Source organism: Phalacrocorax carbo, chromosome 4 (genome assembly GCF_963921805.1).
Source record: "Phalacrocorax carbo chromosome 4, bPhaCar2.1, whole genome shotgun sequence".
Classification (NCBI taxonomy): Eukaryota; Metazoa; Chordata; class Aves; order Suliformes; family Phalacrocoracidae; genus Phalacrocorax; species Phalacrocorax carbo.
This window is the reverse complement of record NC_087516.1, coordinates 11,957,467-11,978,019: the sequence shown is the minus strand read 5'-3', so window position 1 is coordinate 11,978,019 and position 20,553 is coordinate 11,957,467. Positions and strand designations below refer to the sequence as shown.

Here is a 20,553-nt window from a genome sequence, read left to right as displayed (position 1 = left end):
GCACCGCTGTCAGGGGACCCCGGCCCCGCTCCCCCGCGGGTCCTCTCCCCTCTGCCCCGGCCGGCCGCCCAGCCCCGCTGCCCTCGCCCCTCTCCCTGCACCTTCGGCTCTGCTCCCCGCCCCCCTCTTCTCTGCCCGAACCCCGCTGCCCCCGGCTCTGCTCCCCGCTCCCCCGGCCCCCTGCCCCCGGCCCGCGCCGCCGGCAACATGCGCGGGCGGCCGCGGGCGGCGGCAGGCGAGGCTGCGGTGCCGGCTCGGATGCCCCCTTCCTCCTGCCCTCGCCCGCTCCAGGCGACCCGCTGAGAGATGGACTTGGCAGGCGTGCTGCTGGCGTTGCTCCTCGTGCTGGTGCTGGTTGTCTCCCTGCTCTCCAACCTCCTGGTGCTGCTATGCTTCGTCTACAGTACGGAGATCCGCAAGCAGGTCGCCGGGGTTTTCCTGGTGAACTTGTCCTTTTGCAACCTGCTCCTCACCGTCCTGAACATGCCTTTTACCCTGCTGGGGATCCTGAGGAACCAGCAACCCCTCGGGGACTGCGTCTGCAAAGCCGTGGGTTTCCTGGAAACTTTCCTGACTTCCAACACGATGCTGAGCATGGCAGCGCTCAGCATCGACAAATGGATTGCCGTGGTGTTCCCGTTAAGCTACACCAGCAAGATGCGGTATAAGGACGCTGTGATACTGATGGGCTACTCGTGGCTCCACTCCCTCACGTTCCCCTTGGTGTCCTTGTTTTATTCGTGGGTAGATTACAGCAGCGTTTATGCCTCTTGCACCTTGCACCTGAAGGAAGAGACGGAGCGGAGAAGGTTTACGGTGTTCACCATCGTCTTTCACTCCACCAGTTTCATGCTGTCGCTGGTGATCTTGTGTTTCACCTATTTAAAGGTGTTGAAAGTTGCCCGGTTCCACTGCAAGCGGATAGACATTATTACCATGCAGACTCTGGTTTTGCTGGTGGATATCCACCCCAGGTAATGCGTGCGTGTCCGTACCCGCAGCCCCGGGGCGCTTGCGGTAGGTACCCGGGCGGAGAGGATGGCTTGCCTCCCCAGCACCCCTTCCTGCGCTCCCGCCTGCCCCGGCCACATGGCGAACGCTTCTGCCTCTAGTTTCAGACGCCGCTTGTAGTGCCAGAAGACGATGGTTTGTGCATTTGTAGCCTGCTTTGTTTAAATGCTAGTCCCGCTCGCCGGGTGCTCCCACTTGCCCCAGCTCCCTTTAACGGGGAGCCGCTGCTTTGGTGAGTACGACCGTCCCCAGGCTCGGCGGGGCCGGGGCTGCGCCCCCTCCCCCGGGCGCTGCCGCCCCGCGGGGCCGGCGCAGGGGCTGCCCCCCCCCGCCCCGGGCAGGGGCTCCGGGCCGGCAGCGAGTGCTCCCCGCTCCCCGGGCTCGCGTCTCGCCCCTCGCTTCTTGCCTTAACCCACCGACCGCTCTTTTCCCTTCGCAGTGTGAAGCAGCGCTGTCTTAACGAGCAGAAACGGAGGCGGCAGCGGGCTACCAAGAAAATCAGTATTTTTATAGGGTCGTTCGTGATCTGTTTTGGTCCTTACATTATCACCAGGTTAGTATCGCCTGTTGGGGTGGGGGACTTCCCGGGCCCCGTATGCCCTCTGATGTGCAGGTGCTCGGGGGGGGTGGGGGGTGGGGGGTGGGGGTGGGCTACAGCTAATTTTGGGGTTCCAGAGCCTGACAGAGACCTGGGGCCGGTTCTGAAGGGCAGAGCACACTCACAGGCACACTCACACACTCCGACCCTGCCCGCAAACCCAGCCGCTGGGCGAAGCCTCGGCAGCCTCTGGCTCTCCTTTCCTCATTGCAGCCAGGTCTGGGCGCCTCTGCCAAGAGCAAGAGGCTTTTAGGACAAGTACCAGGAATTAATTACATGCCAGTGGGAGATGAAAGCCGTTTAAAAGCCTCGCCACCCTTCCTTTTTAGCACAATCTGAACGACAGAGAGGAAAGCAGACAGCTTTTCCTGATTAGCTCAGGTCTTTTGTTTTTTTAAAGGCATAAGGCCAAACTTGCTGCTTTAGGAAGCCGAGGTAACATAATTTAAATATATCTAGGCTGATAATTTGTCAGATAAGCTTTGTGTCTGGAAACATTAATGTCTGTAAATATATTGCTAAGGTGCAGCACACCCTTGGTGACGAGGTGTGAGAGTTATCTCCCAGGAAAACCAATAATTAAACTTTTAAAAATAGGAAACACCATGCTCCTCAACGGGTCAGAATCATTGGCATCCACCCCGGTGGTTTGCACCTTTTGAAGTATTCATGTATCATTCCCATTCTGTGCTTGCATAGTCTTTTACATGATATGGTTATTATCTTTAAATCTTTGTAAATCAGTGGGCTGGACGCCAGTGTAACTCTACTGAATTGCAGCACCTCAGGATTTAGCCTTTCATCTCTGAACTGACATGGGCTACATCTTTCACTAGTGATTTTTTAAATATTTCCCACTTCACAGTGTGCTCAAGAGAAGTGAAAATAACTGACTTCTGTTGAGGGAGGTGCAAAACCACCCTGGTGAGGCCTTCCTCATGGCAGCTGCCAAGCTGCCAGGGTCTGCAGCCACACCAGTTTACAGAAACTGGCCAACTTTAGTGCACTGGTCTTACACAGTCACATACACATAGGCCACTTATGATCACTTGTCATTGCCCTAAGAATCTGGGTAGGGGGACAGACTGAGGCCAGTGCACAAAAATGACAATGTTTTTTAACCTTTAGGATGACATTTCTTCCAGTTCCCAGTTGAAAAGGATTCCTGATTGCCTGGATAACTGCATTTTTTTTTTCTGCAGTTGAAAGGATTATTACAAATATTAACATTACATCACAGAGTTAAAAGGTTATTTGACCACTGGTCAGTAATTCTGAACCATATTCTATTAACTTTTGCCATAATCAGGATATAAGTGTATTGAGCAAAGTGGATTTTGCCATCTTCTTTCCATCTGAACATTAAGCAGCTCAGCAAATTCCAGCAGTGCCACATTTTTCAGGGTGCAGATATTTCTCAAACTTCTAAAATAAAAGTGAATTCCATCTTCAGACCTTGCATTTGGCAACTGTGAGGTGGTGCATTTTCTATGTGTGGCAAACTAGCATCTCATGTCACTAGAGAGAAGGCTGAGGGTTGGTTTATATAAATGTGTGTGTCAAGGTATAGCTTCTGTCTCAGTCACAAGGACCAAGGTGGTTCAGTGACAGCAAAATGGGAAGTATTTGGGGAGGGCATCCTCAAAGGTGCCTTGCTCCGAAGGCAAGACTGTGTCCAGGCAGCACTAGATAAGCCATGGTGGTGGAGGTGAGGTTGGAGGAGTTGCTGCCATGCCCGTTTCTCCATTCTTCCCCCATTCTGGTTTTTAGGGGGGTGGCACCGAAGCAATCTCTATGGAGGCAATGTGAGAAATGTCCTCCCCTGTTTTCTTGCTCTTTGGCCTGGTGACTCAGGTTGCATTGTGAGCTCAGTATTTGCTCCTCATTTCAGAAATGTGAATGAGATTATGATCATTGGCAATATATTCATCTGTTCACTAAGAGCCGACAGATTAATTTGATCTTTTTTGTAACAGCACTGAAAACAAGAAAATGCTACTAAGACGCATTCAGATGGATATTTCTAAGGCTGACTTGGTTTGGCCAGGCCCTTTATCTTATTAAAATCTGTATAATTTTCCTTTTGTTGGCTTCAGTGCAATTAAATTTGGGCCCATAATACATGGAGGGGAACACATAGTAATACATCTATTTTCATGTCTGAAAGATACCTTACTCTTCTTGTTTAGTGTCTTCATAAAAACATCAATTTTGTAAATATCAAATATAAATATTTCTTCTATTAGGATGATATACAGGATGGGACAAACGTAAGCAACCATGCAGCAAGTGTCATTAATTGTACATTTATTTATTTCTCACATTTTGTGTTTGATACATTTATTTATTCCTCACATTTTGTGTCTTCCTGTTCTCTCTGTTTTGAATTCACTGGAATTTTTTCCAAGCAGCTTCAGACAGAAGTCATTTGTTTTTTAAATGCACTTGCCATAGGAATGATTTCACTTTTACGCATGCAAATGAGAAATTTTCCTGTCAGAGTTCAACCACTTGTTGCAATGTTCAGTCCTAGTCAGCTTTTCTATGCAGAGGGACTGGAACATCTTCAAAAGTCAACACCCTGCAAGCTGAGAGCTCTGCACTTTGGAAAGAGGCCAAAAGGTTCTTCAAGCCTTGAGAAAGCTTCTGATCTTACATCTTCAAACAGTGATGTTTTAGGGTACAGAAAAGGGCTATTTTGTCTCATGGTGCTTTTGTTTTCTTCTGGAATTAATATACCAAAATAGTATATTCTTGCTGCTGCAAAAGGTTTCACAAAAGATGTACAGATAATAAAAACTTCTCACCCTGTTCTTTCCACCTTCCTGGAGAGTTTACCCACTGCAGATGAGCTGTTTGCCAGACATTTGCGGAATAGTGTGAAGCTTTTGTCTCATTCCTGTGGAAAAATTGTTTAACTTAGTTGCAGTTTCTGCACCCATGATTAATACACCCTTCTCAACTGAGGTGCTGAGGCCACTAATCATCCGTGAAGCACAGACCAGGAGACACAGGTCTGGAGACAGCTGGCTGGTCATATAATGATGATAAAAGTGTTGTCTCCTTGTTTTCTTTGGCCAGACTAGCGGTCAGCCAAGTGCACACAGAAACTTTCACAGGTAAGTAGATGCAGTTGTGTTCCCAAGCATACTATAAGATTGCAGGTGCCACTCAAATCTCTCCCAGATACTGCGTGCTGTTCTTCATATTACAATGGTCAAACATGAATCCTCTTAGCTTATGTGATCATTCACAGCAGTGGTGTAACACAGGTGCCCTGTTCTGTACCTGAGGAGGTGGATTCAGTGACCTAGACCAGGTTTCTGGTGTCATTTGAGATGCTGCACAGTATCCAAAACCTTTACATATGTTGGCAGGTATGACACAGGACCTAGGGGAGACCCACCACTTCCAGGAGCAGCGGCCTGATGCCAAGGGAGTTATGCCCAAATGTCTCAAGTGTCACTGGACAGCTGTACTTGGGCAACTGAGTTGAGCGAGCCTGGATGCCCTGAGTCACATATATCTATCTCAAGCTTGTTGTGGGAGAGGAGTAGTCAATTATGTCACCAAGATTTTGACCACTTACTAACACAACTCTCTAAATTCAGAAAGTGAGCAATAAACTGCAGCACTTTCTGGTGTCTGATGTATGGGAGCATTAACATTGAAAACACACTTTTTCTCTCTTTCCATAGAGGGAATGATTCTTGTCTCCCAGTGGCCTTGCTAGGAAAGTTCCCTTTGCCTTTATTGAATCCAAGGATTAAGTAAGTACAGGGCCCTTCTCACGCAGGGACCGTGTACTGTAAGAAAATAAGTGCTACTTTAATGTTTCATGAAGCATGAGTTCAGCACTGGGCTCAATGTGAATATAACACTCAAGTGTTTCCATCTCTCTTTAATGTTTAACAGGTTGATAGAGCTCCTTCCTTTTGTTACCATAAATTACTACTGGGGAATTATAAGCAAGTGCCTCACCTACAGTAAGGCTGCATCAGATCCATTTGTTTACTCACTTTTACGTCAGCAGTACAAAAAAGTTCTGATCAACATCGTCAATAGGATGCTTAAGAGGGACCTGTATCCATCATCGGGGTACAACAGCTCTCTCGACACTGAAAACGATTACTGCTTGCACAGAACAAACTAACAACACGAAAAGCGTTCCCTTTTGAGCAAGACAGGTGTTTGCCGCTGCTGGAAAGCTGCCTTTTCTCTCTCATGCTGACAGTGGTGACAGTGTCTCCGGGGTGTGAAAGCTGCATTAATGCGATGCATTTCATTGTGGACTTTCAAGAAAGGCTCTTCCCTGGTCTGCAGCCAAGTACGGTATATGGCAAAGCCTTGTCCCTGAGTCAATGGAGTAAGCTTGAGTTTAAGAGAGCCTTTGGAGGCTTTAGAGAAGCTTAGAGAGCTTTTAATGTTGCGTTTCTGAAGACATGGTATGTTTTGGAGTGTCCCACACCAGACGTGATATTCCAGCGTCTTCTGGGAGCACAGAAATCCCCGGGTTGGAAGGAGAGGCTCAGAGTCTGCCGTGCTGCATATGTAACTTGGCAGCCCTGGATCTGCTCCGTTACTTTTGAACATTACAAATAAGTCTTTTAATTGATTGATTTATTGTATTGGTGCCTCAAGTGAGTGATATGGGTCAGCACTTTGAATCTGAGATTGTTATTATTATTTATTACTAGGCATCATGATTGTAACATAGCCTTTAGGAAGTGGTACATATATTTGATATGCCAGTATTCTATCAAGCATAACCAAAGTCCACATATCTGAGTTACTAATATTTAGCACTTCAGTGGAATGTGATTACAATAATTGCAGCAACAGTAAAAAAGACATATATGGAATTTAGTTAAATAGCACTGTAGTTCCATCACTGAGCTAGTAGCCCTATTCAAACAGGCTTTTATTCAGAAAAAAATCAGCTAGACAGTAGAAGTGACAGATACCACTGTGTTTAAGATACATTACTTTAGAAGCTATCTGTTTTCAAAGAACAGGTTAAAATATATTAATTCTTTTTAAGGGATATATAATGTGTAAAATATTTCATGCATTGGCTATATTTGGTGGATTGTAACAATATTGTACAATCTTTTATTTTATAATGAACAATTAATCTGGTGATTTTAACTGATACCAAGAGATATCTGAGAGATGTTATAACAGACCTGCTGCCAAATGCCCAGAAACACAAAGCTGCTTTACTATTATATGTATTTTTCTCTTTTATTTATTTTTAAATCTAAACAGGCGTTGGGAAAAAAATGTGGGAATTATTTTTGAACAATATTCCTTTGATTATTTAAGATACAAATCAAAATATTCTATGGCATTCAATAAGCTACTATTTTCTAATTGAGTATGTAAGGGGAAACCTAAAGCAACTCTAAAATATATTTTAAGAAAAAAAAGAAAGAAGACAGTAAAGAACACTTATTTTTTATGTAACAATGGACTTGACCCTATTAAGCATTGAGAAGGCTATTCCTTGTCAAACTAAGCATATAAGCATGTGATTAGGCACAAATATAATTTCCTTTGAAGTTAACAGCTCTGTTCCCATACTGAAAATTGAGTACACTCTTAGCTGTTTTGTAAAATCAGCATTGAGCAGTCGGCTTATCAAGAGGGTTTTTCCCACCATCCGTAATGAGGAAGGAGAGCATCTTATTGCAGTCCCATTGAAGTCAAGGAAAGGTGATGCTGCGTAACAAATACAGTGTTCTCTTATCTCCTGCTTTTAATCTCTGAGGCCATTCTGATGCTTTTTTTTTTTTTTTGCCATGCAAGTACTTTAGGCCTCTGTGTTTTGCATCTATAGTTCTGCCTGTGTTTAAATTGAATGTACTATAATGGTTTTGTCTCCTTAGTAAAGTATTTGTACTCTCTCCAATTTTGTGTAAATACAGTATTTAAAAAAAAAAAAAAAAAGCGTTTTCTATGGAACCTTTCCAGTTTTACTATCTTCCTCTCTGCCTCCACACGCCTCCCCCCTCTGCCACCTGATGCTTCAGTCTTTCATTTCAGCTGCAACACAGGACCAGATATCTCGGGGGGCGGTGGGTGGCAGGGATGCTAAGTTTTCAGTTATTTTTCAGTCGGTTTTGTGCCAAAAAATTTTGATAGACTACAGAATTTATCTGTGAAAGAACATGAGCTTAATGATACCTAAAATTGTTAGCTTACCTTTGGTTTCCTAAACAAAAAAGTACTTACTTTCAGAAATGAATGTGTTACATACAGTGAAGTGTATTAAATTGTCACCTCCAAGACATACAAATGAAATAAATCTTTACTTCAATTTTTTTCTACCTTAGTATCAAGAAAATAGTAGAGGAGAGAAAAAAAACTTTAAAGTTATTATAGTAATAAACTTCTAAAGCTATTAAACTATAAGTCACATTTTAAAGGTATAAAAAAGGACATAGTTAAACTGTTACATCTGCTATTAAGTAATGAAACCTATTCACGCCAGTTGAGGGTGTTGTCATGCACACACTTGGCAATACCACTCAACCTCACAAAGCACAGAACATTTCTGGAGGTGCTTAGGTCTAGGAGGGGAAAAAAAACCCAGATTTTGAGCATTCCAGAACATCTTTTAGGTTTAATTTCCACAGAAAATTAAGAACTACACTTTGCCCACCATTTTTTGTGATGCTGCAAAAAGGATCAAAGTATTTAGTGCTACAGCGGAAATAAGAATATATATCTTACACGAAGGGAGCGTTCACCAGAGGTGGCAAGGTTGTGGATTCCCTCTTACTGACAATTAAGGTAAAACAAACATTGGATACACGGTCCTGACAGTAGGGTTCAGGTTGGATCAGAAGATTTCCAACAAAGCTAAAGTGTGATAACCAAAATGGCATCTTGCCATTGACACACTGTTACCAACTCAAAGGTAGTGCTCCAGGAAACTTTATCTGGATTTCCTGCCCACTGGCCTGGAGTGGCTTTTGCTACGAGACAGGAGACTGGCAAACACCTGGCAGGTGTGTTGTGGAGGTGGAAATGCCATGGGGGTCAGCCAGAACTGCCTGATAGGATGACTTCCCTAGCAGAAGGAGCTGTCAGACACCTGTGGCTGCTTAGGGAAAACGATGGTGAGTTGTTAAAAAAGTGTGTGAGAGAAGCATAGTTTTCTAGTAGCAGGGCCTAAAAAGCTCCTGTGCTGTGATTTTTCAGCTCCTGGTTGCAGTCTGAATCAGTAAAAAAGTCCTCTCCCCTTCTCCAAACTTGTATTTTGGCTGCAGAGACGGGAGTTGAGAGCTGCACCTTCCCTGGGTGACACCCTCATCCTGGTGCCAGTCAGAGTCTAAACTCTGCAGCACAACAAACCTTTAATGAGTTCATGCAACAGAGGAGACATTTAACTACTTTATTTTTTTTCTTAACACATCACCACCAAAGTATGTCCAAGCCTCATGATTTGGTTATTCTTTGGCGAGATTGGGGATAGAGTTTTGAATCTGCCCTTTCAGAGGAAGGACACGAGTCTGCATGCCCCATTTCCCAGGTGAGTGCTCTGATGTTTGTTTATCACAGACAGTTGCTTCTTCCAAAGGAAATAGAAACTTTTTTTTTTTCTTTGCTGAGCACCTATATTGCAGGTAAGCTCTGAGACAGAGTCAGAGTTAGTTTCTGAGACAATAAAGGTGAAGTAGTGCTTAGACTACAGGTTCCTAAAAGGGTTAGGTACGTGCTGGAACGCAGCCTGCTAAGTCCTGACAAGATAGATGTGCTTCAGTCCCAGTGCAAAAATGAAAATAGCTTTCTTGGCTTGTACAATTCTGAAAACTTATGTGTCCCTGAGCTTAAACAGCAGCTGAGCAACAAGGACCCTGGGTTCTGTGAATTTTCACTTCACAAATTCCTTAGCCTCACTGAAGAGCAGGCATGTTATTCATCTGGGTAAATCAGCACCTAACAAACTTTTGCAAATAATCTGTACATCTTAGTGATTACTGAATACATATTTATTTTGTCCTAACACAAATAATAGTGGTACTGAACCTAAATTTCAGAGCTAATTGCAATGTTAATCTTATTACACAGTTAAGCATGTGGGAAACAAAGTTCTTCAATGTAAGTGCTTTTATATGACCAAAGAGTGATCATCCTCTCTGCTACTAGGGGTTAAAATAATGAGCTCTTCAAGAAATGTAGCAGCATTGAGCCTTGTTGAATAAAATAAGCTATGACAAGATGTTCAAACTAATCTAGGTAAAGTGCTTAAAAAATAAGGTAAACCAACAAAATCCAAACTGAACATAACCATCCTGCATGAGGGGAAGGTTTAACTACATCACCTGGAGAGCATATTTTCTGTTGTATTTAAGGCTTTTTTCCCCAAAATAATTATGTGCACTTGTGCACACAGAATGAACAAGCAGCTCTGTGTCTCTCTCAAAAGCACATAGCATATTTCAGGATTGAGAAGTGCAAATGGCTGGTTCGGTCTGGTTCAGGAGGACACCTGGTTTGTGGGAGGTGTTAATTACACAAGTAAATTGGAGGTTCTGCGTTTTATTTTTGGAAAGAAGGTCCAATTAATATTTAATGTCTCAGCTGGAGACACAGCAGAGATGACCTTAAGAAAGGTTGTAAATATATGAATATCTTTCAGTGCCAGAAGCTTGGGAGAGCAAAATGTCACCTGGCAAAGTATATGCAACCAGCTTCTCCTCTGAGCTGGAGCTGTTTTCCCTTGTGCTTATGGGTGCAACATAGGCCAAATGGCTGGTCCCATTTCTGCATATCCCTGGGTCTTCTTCCTTTACCAGAAGGTTTTCCTTGCCAGGACACAAGGGTGCCTGATGCAAACTAGATGCTTCTGCTCTTTTCTGTAAGTGAGCAATGCATGAACCATGAGCTGCTCCCAGCCAGGCTTCTCATACATTCTCTATGCAAATGAAACATATTGCAAAGCATATATGTTAAATGTCGTAGGGTCCATACGGTTAAAGGTATTTTTGAGTGTTGAGAACTACAAAACGATCCAGTCCACTCACACCACTTTTTTAACCAGATGCCCTCCGAACTGTTATAAACCGTAACTCAAGCATATTCATTTCTGAGTCCAATCCACTGTCACATATTGCCTATGCGAGTTGCTGAGCAGCCCACTGTGGGCATTAAAGGCTCTCCAAACATAACCCCAAAGCATCCCCTTTGGGACATAAGTTATTTGTTATGCATGTTTCATCAATTTCACTGCATCCTGCTGTTTGCACATGGCATATGCAGGTTTGTATCCAGCAAATTTGGAGCAAACTATCCAGCATATATTTAAGTTTCCAAGTTTCCTTTCCTAAACTAAATGGACTGAAATCTTGAAGCACTTTCCCAGAAGACCCCTGCTCCTCATGCCCAGACCTAGAGTAGCTTTACTTTACTCATTTTCTCAGTTTGAAATTTTTTTTTCAGGTGAAGGCTTGGCACTCTAATTGTATTTCAGTGAAGCCTGACCTTAAGTGGCAGACTCATTACCACCTCCTTTTCACTTTTATAATTCCTGTCTTTACATATCCAACCACTCTGTTCTCTTTTCTTGCAGCTGTCAGTCCTGACACACATTTTCAGAATGTTTTATCGAAACCAAATAAATTGCTCAGTGCCCTTGTTCTGTGGCATGGCACTGGAGGTCAGGTTTGTGTGTGCATCTTCATGAGAATATTTAAGCATGTTTTACATCTTCTGTTTCATATTTTTCCTCATTCATGGTTAAACAAAATGTTGATTGGTGATAAATGACCTTTGTTTCATGAATGACTGCTGATCGCTCCTTACAGTTGCATAGCTCAAACTGGCTTCTAGCTTGAAATCCAGCTTTTCAGCAGATCAGACTCTTGCTGCTGCTGCTGAAGCCTGCTTTAGGCATTTAAAATATCTTTTGGGGTCCCCACACAGTAGTATGAATACTTCATTACCATTTTATTTTTACTACCTTGTTGGAATCCAGGGAAGTACTAGAACTGCTTCTGTCAGGAGACCTGAGGCACAGACTGATAAAAGAACACACAGCCAAGAAAAGATCAAACTGCATGAAACACAGTTTGGAAGATACCTAGGAATGGAAGACAAATGCTTTTGTTCTGAATCTGTTGATCTCTTGGTCAAAATTTCTCAGCCACTTAAATACTGCGCTTCTCATGATGGCTGGGGATGCCTCAGAGTTAACAGTGGAGCTGAATGCCCAGGAGAAAGCTATTTAGGATATAAGAACAAGATGTTTCTCCTCCTGTCCTGAGGAGCTGACCACACCAGCACCATATAAAAAGGAGTGACAGAGACCCTTTACTCATAAAACACAGCTGCATGTGATGAAGTCACTTCTCCCTTTTATGCTTTTCTAGATGGAGCTTCAATGGTCTTCTCTGGATGTGTGAGCTCAGGCTGGGATCTCTTCTCCTTGGAGAATGTCACCCTGGCCAGGCTGGAAGCTAGGTAGAAATGGGTCCTGTGCCCTCTCTATAAAGAAAAATTTGAGATGCTGTGTATGAGACAGCACGGACCCTGTGTACATGATGGTGAAGTTTAGTGGGTAGGGCCCTTATCGCAGGGAGGGAGATGATGCTCCTGCTTCTCCTCTGAGAGCTGCTTATACCTGATCTATGTATTGCATCCCACTCATTTTGTTAGTGGGCAGAGGCATAACTGAAGGGGAAAATATGTTAAAGGGTAATTATCCTGGCTTCACTGACTTCAGGTGGAGGTGAGCCAAGATCTTACTTGAAGGTTTTCATCAGTAGAGTCCAAGTCTGAATTTGCAGAAATTTTCCAAGAGACCATTTAAGACCAGCTCAGTTAAGAAGTCTACTCACCGAATTAATCACATTCAGAAAAATTAATCCCTGGATTCTTGTATATCCTAGCAAAACACATTAACGACACTGAATGGAAATGTAATCTAAGATGTGGAAGTTTTTCTTCAAATGATAACATAAAGGTATTAAGCAGACTGAAAATGCAGATGGTATGACTATAAGAGGAAGCTGCACTCCAGTCCTCTGACAGTGGCTTACACCTCTGAGCCCTGTTTTCTCCTAAGCTTTCTCATGTCTCGCTGTATATATCCCTGCTGTCCACTCTCTGATGGATACCTGTGGCTTGCTGAGCATCTACAATCACTCCAGCCAATGGAATTTGGCACTTGTAAACTCCTTTCTTCTAGACCCACAGGAGCAGTCTGATAGTGGTTCTGAAAGGTGGTTCAAACCCAGGGTTTGTTCATTCCTTCTTAAAAATCATGTTTACTTTTATTACTCATAAATTCCCATCTACTCAGTTATTTTCATCTCTGGGCTTAGAACTGAACAGACCCAGAAACAGCAGCATTTGCTCTTTGCATCTCTGCTAGCCTGGGCTCCCTTTGCAACTGCTAAAAGCCCAGTCAATCCCCACACTTCCTCCACCTTCATCACCTTTTAAAGTCTCTACCTGCCCTCTGGTTTCTCATGTCACCTGAAAGCCAGGCTATTCAGACCCTTTCTTTATGTATTCCTTCAGGCTATTGTGCTGGCATTCTCACTTTTTTTTTCTGTGGGGATTTTTGTTGTTTTTTAATTAGTTTTCCACTGACAGCCTTTTCAGCTTTTAATTTTGTGCAGCTGAGCAGGATTGTAAAATGCAAATTAAATAAACTAGAAAGAAAGCTGTGCCTTTCACCTTTTTTTTTGTGCTTGACAAAGAAAACAGGCAAAGGAATCAAACCAAGAATCTTACTGAATCTATCTTGTCCCTTGGGATTACAGCCTACCAATTTCTGCAGTCAGTGGCACAGACGAGTAATAGAACTACTGTCACTTTTTCACTTTCAGATAAAATTACCAGATATCCATCTGTGGCTGAATCAAGGTGTTCAGCATGAATTCCTCATAAAAATAAAATTCTTACTTTTAGAGCATCAAGAAAACTTCCCACCTACTGTCCCAAGAAACCTCGTGAAGGGAAGATTGGATGGAAATACAACCTACCCAACATGGCTGCATAGTGTGTTTCTCTAGGCTTGTTCTGCAATGGTTAAATGTCTGGTTTTGCCCTGGCAGCTCATAGCCTCTACTTCCAGCGCTGATGCTCTCAGGCTCAGCCCTTGGAGTGTCAGTCACTTTTTGACTTTCAATTGTACATTATATGAACCTGCAAAAAAACAGATAAATGGATCCCAGGACCTTTTGCCTTGTAATTTCCCATACTGCTGCTGCATTGATTTGATGAGTCTTGAGGGTAGCTGTTGCTTGGCAACTTGAAGCTAAACAGGTCCAACAAAAGGTGGAGTATGTAAATGGCTTGCTCTGAGCTAGCGAGGTTTCTTGACATCCTGACTTCCTCACAGAGGAAAGCTGGAGATTGGATTTGCCTCCTGGTGCAATGTAGTTTACTTCAAGGAGAAAGAAGGAGCAATTGAGTTGTGCCTAGCACAGTAATCTGTAGGAAAAATCATGTCCTGTAGGAATTTTGCTGGATATCTGTGCTCCGAAGGTGTCCTGCTTAGAGGCGGTTTAAAGATAGGCTCTGACTAACCAAAATTTTGATAAGCAAAGTTAAGGTTTTTGATGAGCCACTAGTTCTTTTTTGTTCCCTAATCATAGTAAAAGAGTAGAGGTTAACTCAGTGAAATGAACAGTTGAGAGAAATTAAAATATACCAATCCCCAGTTGTGATAGGGAGTTTACTATCGCAGTAGCTCAGGGAGCTAATAGTGTGGCCAGGACCACCGATGACAGCCTTTGGGTTGCTAAGGGTCTCGTCCTGAAGCCTTGTAGGATGAAGAAACCTCTCCCATACAGATTAGTTTGATATGTGGATGATAAGGTATTTCTTATATCTGTACAAAACTTAGCATTTTGGGATCAGATCTTTAACCAGAGCAACATCATGACACCAGTAGCACTAGACGACTTTACACTGGCATAGGTTTTAATCCAAAATGCTGGCTCTTTTCAAAAAGCAGGGGAAAGAATTTGTCTGCTTGATGGAGCTGTTCCCAGAGTTTAGCCCATGGCTGGTATTGTTCCCAGAGTTTAGCCTGTGGCTAGTAATTAAGATCCTATAGCCTTTCTTTTTCTCTTCCTGGCTGCTCTGTTCTTGTTCTCCTGACACTTCATAAATGTGGCTTGGCCTGTCCTATACAACTTATTTTCTTCAGACTCCTGAATACCCTATTAGTCATTATTTGGCCAAGATAAAAACATATTCAGCAGCTCAAATTATTTCTCATGATGAGTCAATGCTTAAGCCCCCATCCTATTAGTTACCTCTATCCAAATCCCATCCAATTTGTTAATGCTTTTCCTGCGATGAAAACACTCATGTTTTTAATGTCATTGGATGCACAACAATGTGACAGAAGGGTGGCACATAGCAGTGCTGTGCAGGACTCTAGCTCTCTAGCTGAACCCTGGAACAAGTCACATGAGGCAGCCCTGAAGCAGTGACACCGCCACCCCCCAAGATATTGTTACAAACTACAAATAATTCGGGGACCTGAGACACTGCACATGGGTCTGGCATGGGTTGTGCCCTTGTAGTCTTTAATAAAGTTGGGAGAACAGCTTTGAGGCCAGCTTGCTCTCTGTAGATCAAGCAGGGTGTTTGTGATGCCCCTGTGGGGCTGGGTATTGTGCTGCTGAATATGCTGGCTGCATGGGATCCTGCATGATCCCAGGGATGGTCTCCAACCTGATGTCTCCACCTTTGCTGTCCCTATCCATCAGCTTTGGTCTTTGTCCTTCGAGAGCAATTCGACACATCTTCAATCTGCGCGTGGCAAGTGGAGCTCACCTGAACACCACAGGCTAGAGATAATGTCTTCCAAAGATTGTCTGGAAAAAATGGACCTTACAGTCGCTTTATATTTGGTCTCTGTAGTTTCCTCTCATGGTTTGTAAATTCTTTGAATTAAAGAAGAAAATAAAAACTGAACTGAAATTCCTTATCTGTTAAAAGACTCTCTGTTTAGGGGGAAATTTGGGCCGTGCCACTCTTCAGAGTTGGAGCCTTGATATAGAAAACAAATCTTAAGATACTTAAAAATTATCAGAGCCCAGATATTTAGGTGGATGAAGACTCTCAGTATATTGATATGTAATTTTAAAGTGCCTAAATACCTTTAAAAATATCTAGTTTTAACTGGTTTAACAACCTGTTTCTCCTGACATTGTGAGGCTTGGATGTTGATTTGACTTGGGAGTTTATTTCTGAAAGTGAAGTTGAAATCCTCAGAGCTCTCATGCCGATATCATCCAAAATAGCTACTGGTCCTTGTTGTTTGAATTTGGCACCCAGTTGTCTGGAGAGTGTCAGCCTTGGAGGGCTTGATTTCCTGGAAAGTATGGAGGATCTGCTTGCAATGAACTGGGGTCCGTTAAGTGTTTCCCCCATCAGGTATCTACAAACTAAAGCACTCAAAGTCACTTTTTCAAAATGCTTCCCAGCACCTCTGAGAATGCGCAAAGCAAGCCCTAGAGGACTTCTTTTGAATGTTTTGGCATTAATGTTCTGTGAGACAGGGAAAAGAGATGAAGTGAAATGAGTCTCAAAATAGGACTGTCAAGTTCTTTTCTGGTAGAGCTCACATTAATTTTTAATACTCCATCTGTGATCAGAAGAAAAGAAAGACCTTTAGTTCTCAGCACAGATCTTTTTTTGAGCATGCTTATTTTTCCTTGTAGCCGTTACATATTCAGTTCTATGATTCACCAACTTATTTGTATTATTTTTCTTGCTTTATGGGAGTCAGGCAAAGTCACCTTTTGGCCTCATCTTGAACTAAGACCGCAAAATGCATTAGCAGTAATCTTGCTTTGCTACTTTACATGTGGGAGCAATAAGAGGGAACCTTTCAGAGGATAACAAGGTCCTTGTGTCAGTTCTATCTTTTTAGTGATTAAGTTTAAATAATATTGTGTGCTTATAGCAAGGTTTGATAATTGGTGCATGTTACTTTGCACATGTTCTCCTGGATATAGAATCATATTTATTACTGTTGTCCCTTTGTGGTCTCATTCTACCATCTGGTGCCATGTTCCCTTCCAGTTTTTTGTATCACTTGTGCCTTTGATCATGGCTGAATTTTAACTAGACATCATTTTCTCCTGTCATCAAAAGAAACTTTCTGAGTGGCTTCATTTCTTATTGATTAGCCCAAATAAGCACAGAGATCACATGAAGGGTATGCTAAAAGAAAGGCATGTATTCAGCCGAATCTTTCTAGGAAGGTAAGGCTTTCTCCTGCTTTAATTGCGTTGTTCTGCATTATGATAGGATCAGTTCACTGGATCACCTGGAAGTGAAGAAGATATAAGGAACTAATTTTGTGGGTCATTGACTTAGTTAAACTGTGACAAGTCAGAAGGTGAAAAGAGAATTTAATTATCACTGGCAACACTTGTATTGAATTTAAATTATTTAAGTTTTTTTCAAGAGCTGCAAATTTATTTATATTATATTTAATAAGGGAGGAAGGAAATATCTGTGACTAATATTAATGGAGGGGGGAAACCCCACTCACTCATTAATTGCTTTTGTTTCTGGTGTGTTAGGAAAACTGGGTGAAAGAATTTGGCAAAACAAGCCAAAGTGTCAGAAATAAACAGAAAATAATTAAGGTCCAATTCTGGAGCCATAAGAGGAAAATTAATTTTTGGAACATGGCTGGACTGGTTCCCTCTGGGGAGGTCTACCAGAACATCACTACTTCTCCCCTACTGCACTGGTACAAATATGGATTTGGTCAATAGTGATCTAAAATAACTGCTAGAGGCTACAGGGAATTTGTGAAGTATTTGAGATATGTAGAAAGTTGCAGTCCATGATCTATTCTAGCTTAAACTCTTAGGGTACAGCGTAGGAAAACAAGAAAACTCTTCTTTGTGTGGTCTTCCTCTACTGTCTACTCTTAGTCTTTCCACCTCATTTCTGGTGCTTGAGGTTTATGCGTGGCAGTTTCTAAAGCTGGTTTAATCTTGTGGGTCATAAGGGGAAGAAATTGAAACTTGACAAAAAAGGCACTGCTGAAAAAATTATCTGTGAGAAAGTTAAAAATTCCCCAAGCATAATGGAGATGATCCCAGAAGGCACAGAGGAACATCCCAAAATATCTGCTCCTCTTAACAAATGCAGAACCCAGAATAGTCTGTGTATCTTTACAGTGAAACAGCCATTTCTCTTTTCCACATGTATATGAACTTGAATTAGCAATATTTATTTAGAGAACAAAAGTGTCTTCCTCTTTCCTAGAAGCTGAAAGAGAAGCCCTCATGGGCCTTTCTCAATCTCTGCTGTCACATGAGGCACGATCAGGGCATGGGGGGGGTAAAGTCTTGCAAAGATAGGTAGAATAGTTGTTTGGTTGTTTGTTTTTAAAGTTGCTGTTGCTTTCCAGGAAGTTGCCAATTCATTCCCCGTCTGTCCTGAAAGCAGATCCTCTTTGCCTTGTTCTGCAGGAACTGGAAGGGGAGGGGCAGGATGGGGGTTGGTGTCTGCTGTGCTAATGAAAATATCTCCTGATTCATTTAAAATACTGCAAAGTCCTAAAACTACACCTGCTGGCTTTGTACTGGAGCAGATGTGGTGTGCTGCCCTATACCATTCTGCCAGCTTCTCTAGCACCTAGTGGGGGAGACAGTTACAAGCCATGAAGTAGCATTTTGGTCTGCTTTCAGTCTGTTTGTGTCCTGCAGAAAACAGTTACCTAGATGGTGCTGCTTCTGTTTATTGTTCAACCTCTTATCAGCGGAGTCAAAATAAAAAGAACCTGGTAATGAAAACCAGTCTGAGTCTGATATATCCCCCTACTAAATTTCTCTGACAATAGCAAGAATCATGGGAATGTAAGCAAGTTAAATGTACTATATTTAGTCCCACTTTGAGTACCTGCCAAGGACATAAACCAGTTTTTGTATTTAGTCCTGTCTGAGGATTTTTGGATTGCTGCTGTAGGCTAACAGAAAGGTCTGATCAGGAAAGAGGTAGTCAGCAACAAGAGCTAGTAAAAAAAAGAGCTAGTAAAATTGTTTAACAGTTTATTGTAGTGATTCAAGTGCAAATGATTAAATGCAGCTGGTGCTGCTACAGCTGCTCATCACTCTGGGTTTTGTTTGTTCATTTTTAAGAATCATTTAGAATTGGGGTGAACACAGAATATTTAAGCCTAAGCCAGAACTTGATGTCAACTCCCTGGAAAGTCTACAATATTTACTGAAGCCCAGGACTGAAAAGTCAGAGGTGGGGAAATCCTTCTAATCCCACCCATCCCTTCCCTAGCTGCTCTTAATACTTTCTAGGTTTTGGTCATACACTTGTGCAATACCTGCTAGCAGACCTGTTTGATACAGTCAGTGTTAACACAGAACAAACATATAAGAAAGGCAAGTGATATATACAGAGTGCTAATAACAGGCTGAAAAATAGCCAAACAAGGGTGGCTGGAAATATTGTATGGATGGGAGGAGCAGTAGCTGAACTACTGTCCCCCTCAGAAAGGTGTGGGTCTACAAGGAAACACAGAGGCAGCACCTATGCACAGGGGGGATATGGACAGAGCTTCACAGAAAGACACACTGTAAAGACAGGGATCAAATCCCTTGGAAAGGAGGAAAAGAGCAGGCAATCTAAGGTATGAGTAAATTAACCCTTCCAAACCTTCTGTTCTCTATGCCTTATGGCGTGCAGCCATGGAAACATTTATATAGCGGTGACAAACTTATAACCAGGGGAGGTTTAGATTGGATATTAAGGAAAATTTCTTCACTGAAAGACTAGTCAAGCATTGAAACCAGCTGCCCAGAGAAGTGGTTGAGTCACCATTCCTGGAAGTACTTAAAAGATGTGTAGATGTGGTGCTTAAGGACATGGTTTAGTGGTGGACTTGACAGTGCTAGGGTAATGGTTGGACTTGAGGATCTTTTCTAACCTAAAAAAATTCTGTGATTCTGTGAAATTTACCTTTGTTGCTAATTACCTTAATGTCATTCTTAGGCCCCCCTCTACCCTACTTATGCTCTAAATTTTTTATCTTGGTACCAAATACACATCCTGCTTGAATGTAAAAGGTGTGTGGAAGCTGAGAAACAAAGAAGTTTGGAGTTTATTGGATGCCAGCTATTGAGGGTTTTATTTAGTTGGTGTAGTGGAGCTTGTCAAGGATGTGACGTTTGCAGATGCCAGATCCAGGCAGTTGGCACCTGGGGATTTCCCCTTCCTGGGTGTGCTCTGATGCCCAGGGGTCTCTCTGTCCCAGACCTGTGGGTGCAGTTACTGCTGTTCCCAATTGCAGGTTCAACCAGCATTGAGGATGAATCCCACAGTGGCATGCACGCACACATGTGTGATTCCAGAAGAACCCTGCCTTTCCCAACAGCATTCACATAAATATAAGTGCAGAGAGCCCGGTCCTGTTGCCCCTCTCTGGCTGTTCAGCACTGAGGTTCACTAGTGAAAACATACAAGCTCCCACTCTCTAGGTTCATATGTACACTCACGTTCACAGATCCCTTAAATATCAGCACGAGCTTGCAGGCCATGTCTGGGCCCGGGGGCCCCTTATCCAGCCCATGATTCAGACCTGGAGTCTTTCCAGTCACAAATCTTGCCTGCTAATCCAGACTGAAGTTTGCTAGCAAAGTACACGTGCACACACATGGACATAGGATTATACTCACACAGGAACTATGAACACATCCAGGTCTCTCCAGCTGCTGACACTTCGACCTTGCAGCTTACACCTTGTTCTCTCTGGTTGCTGGCACTTCGACCTTTCAGCACTCACACCTAGGTCAGAGAGGGAGATTACATAGGAGGGAACAAAAAGTTAAGAAACAATTTAATATGAAAATATACTAGATTGCAGGGACCAGGCACAGGACTCAGATGAGCACACTGCCCAGCAGTCTGCCTCATGCAGCCGTTCCCTTTATCCCCCT

The 20,553-nt window shown here is 42.9% G+C and overlaps 1 protein-coding gene across 1 annotated transcript; it reads left to right on the top strand.

The window, feature by feature from the left end:
- The first annotated feature begins 261 nt into the window (after positions 1–261).
- Positions 262–5,961, top strand: GPR78 (G protein-coupled receptor 78). Its single transcript, XM_064449051.1, has 3 exons — positions 262–974; positions 1,451–1,564; positions 5,525–5,961. Exons 1-3 carry the CDS (start codon positions 307–309, stop codon positions 5,760–5,762), a joined length of 1,020 nt encoding a protein of 339 aa, XP_064305121.1. The 5' UTR covers positions 262–306; the 3' UTR covers positions 5,763–5,961.
- Positions 5,962–20,553: the final 14,592 nt, after the last annotated feature.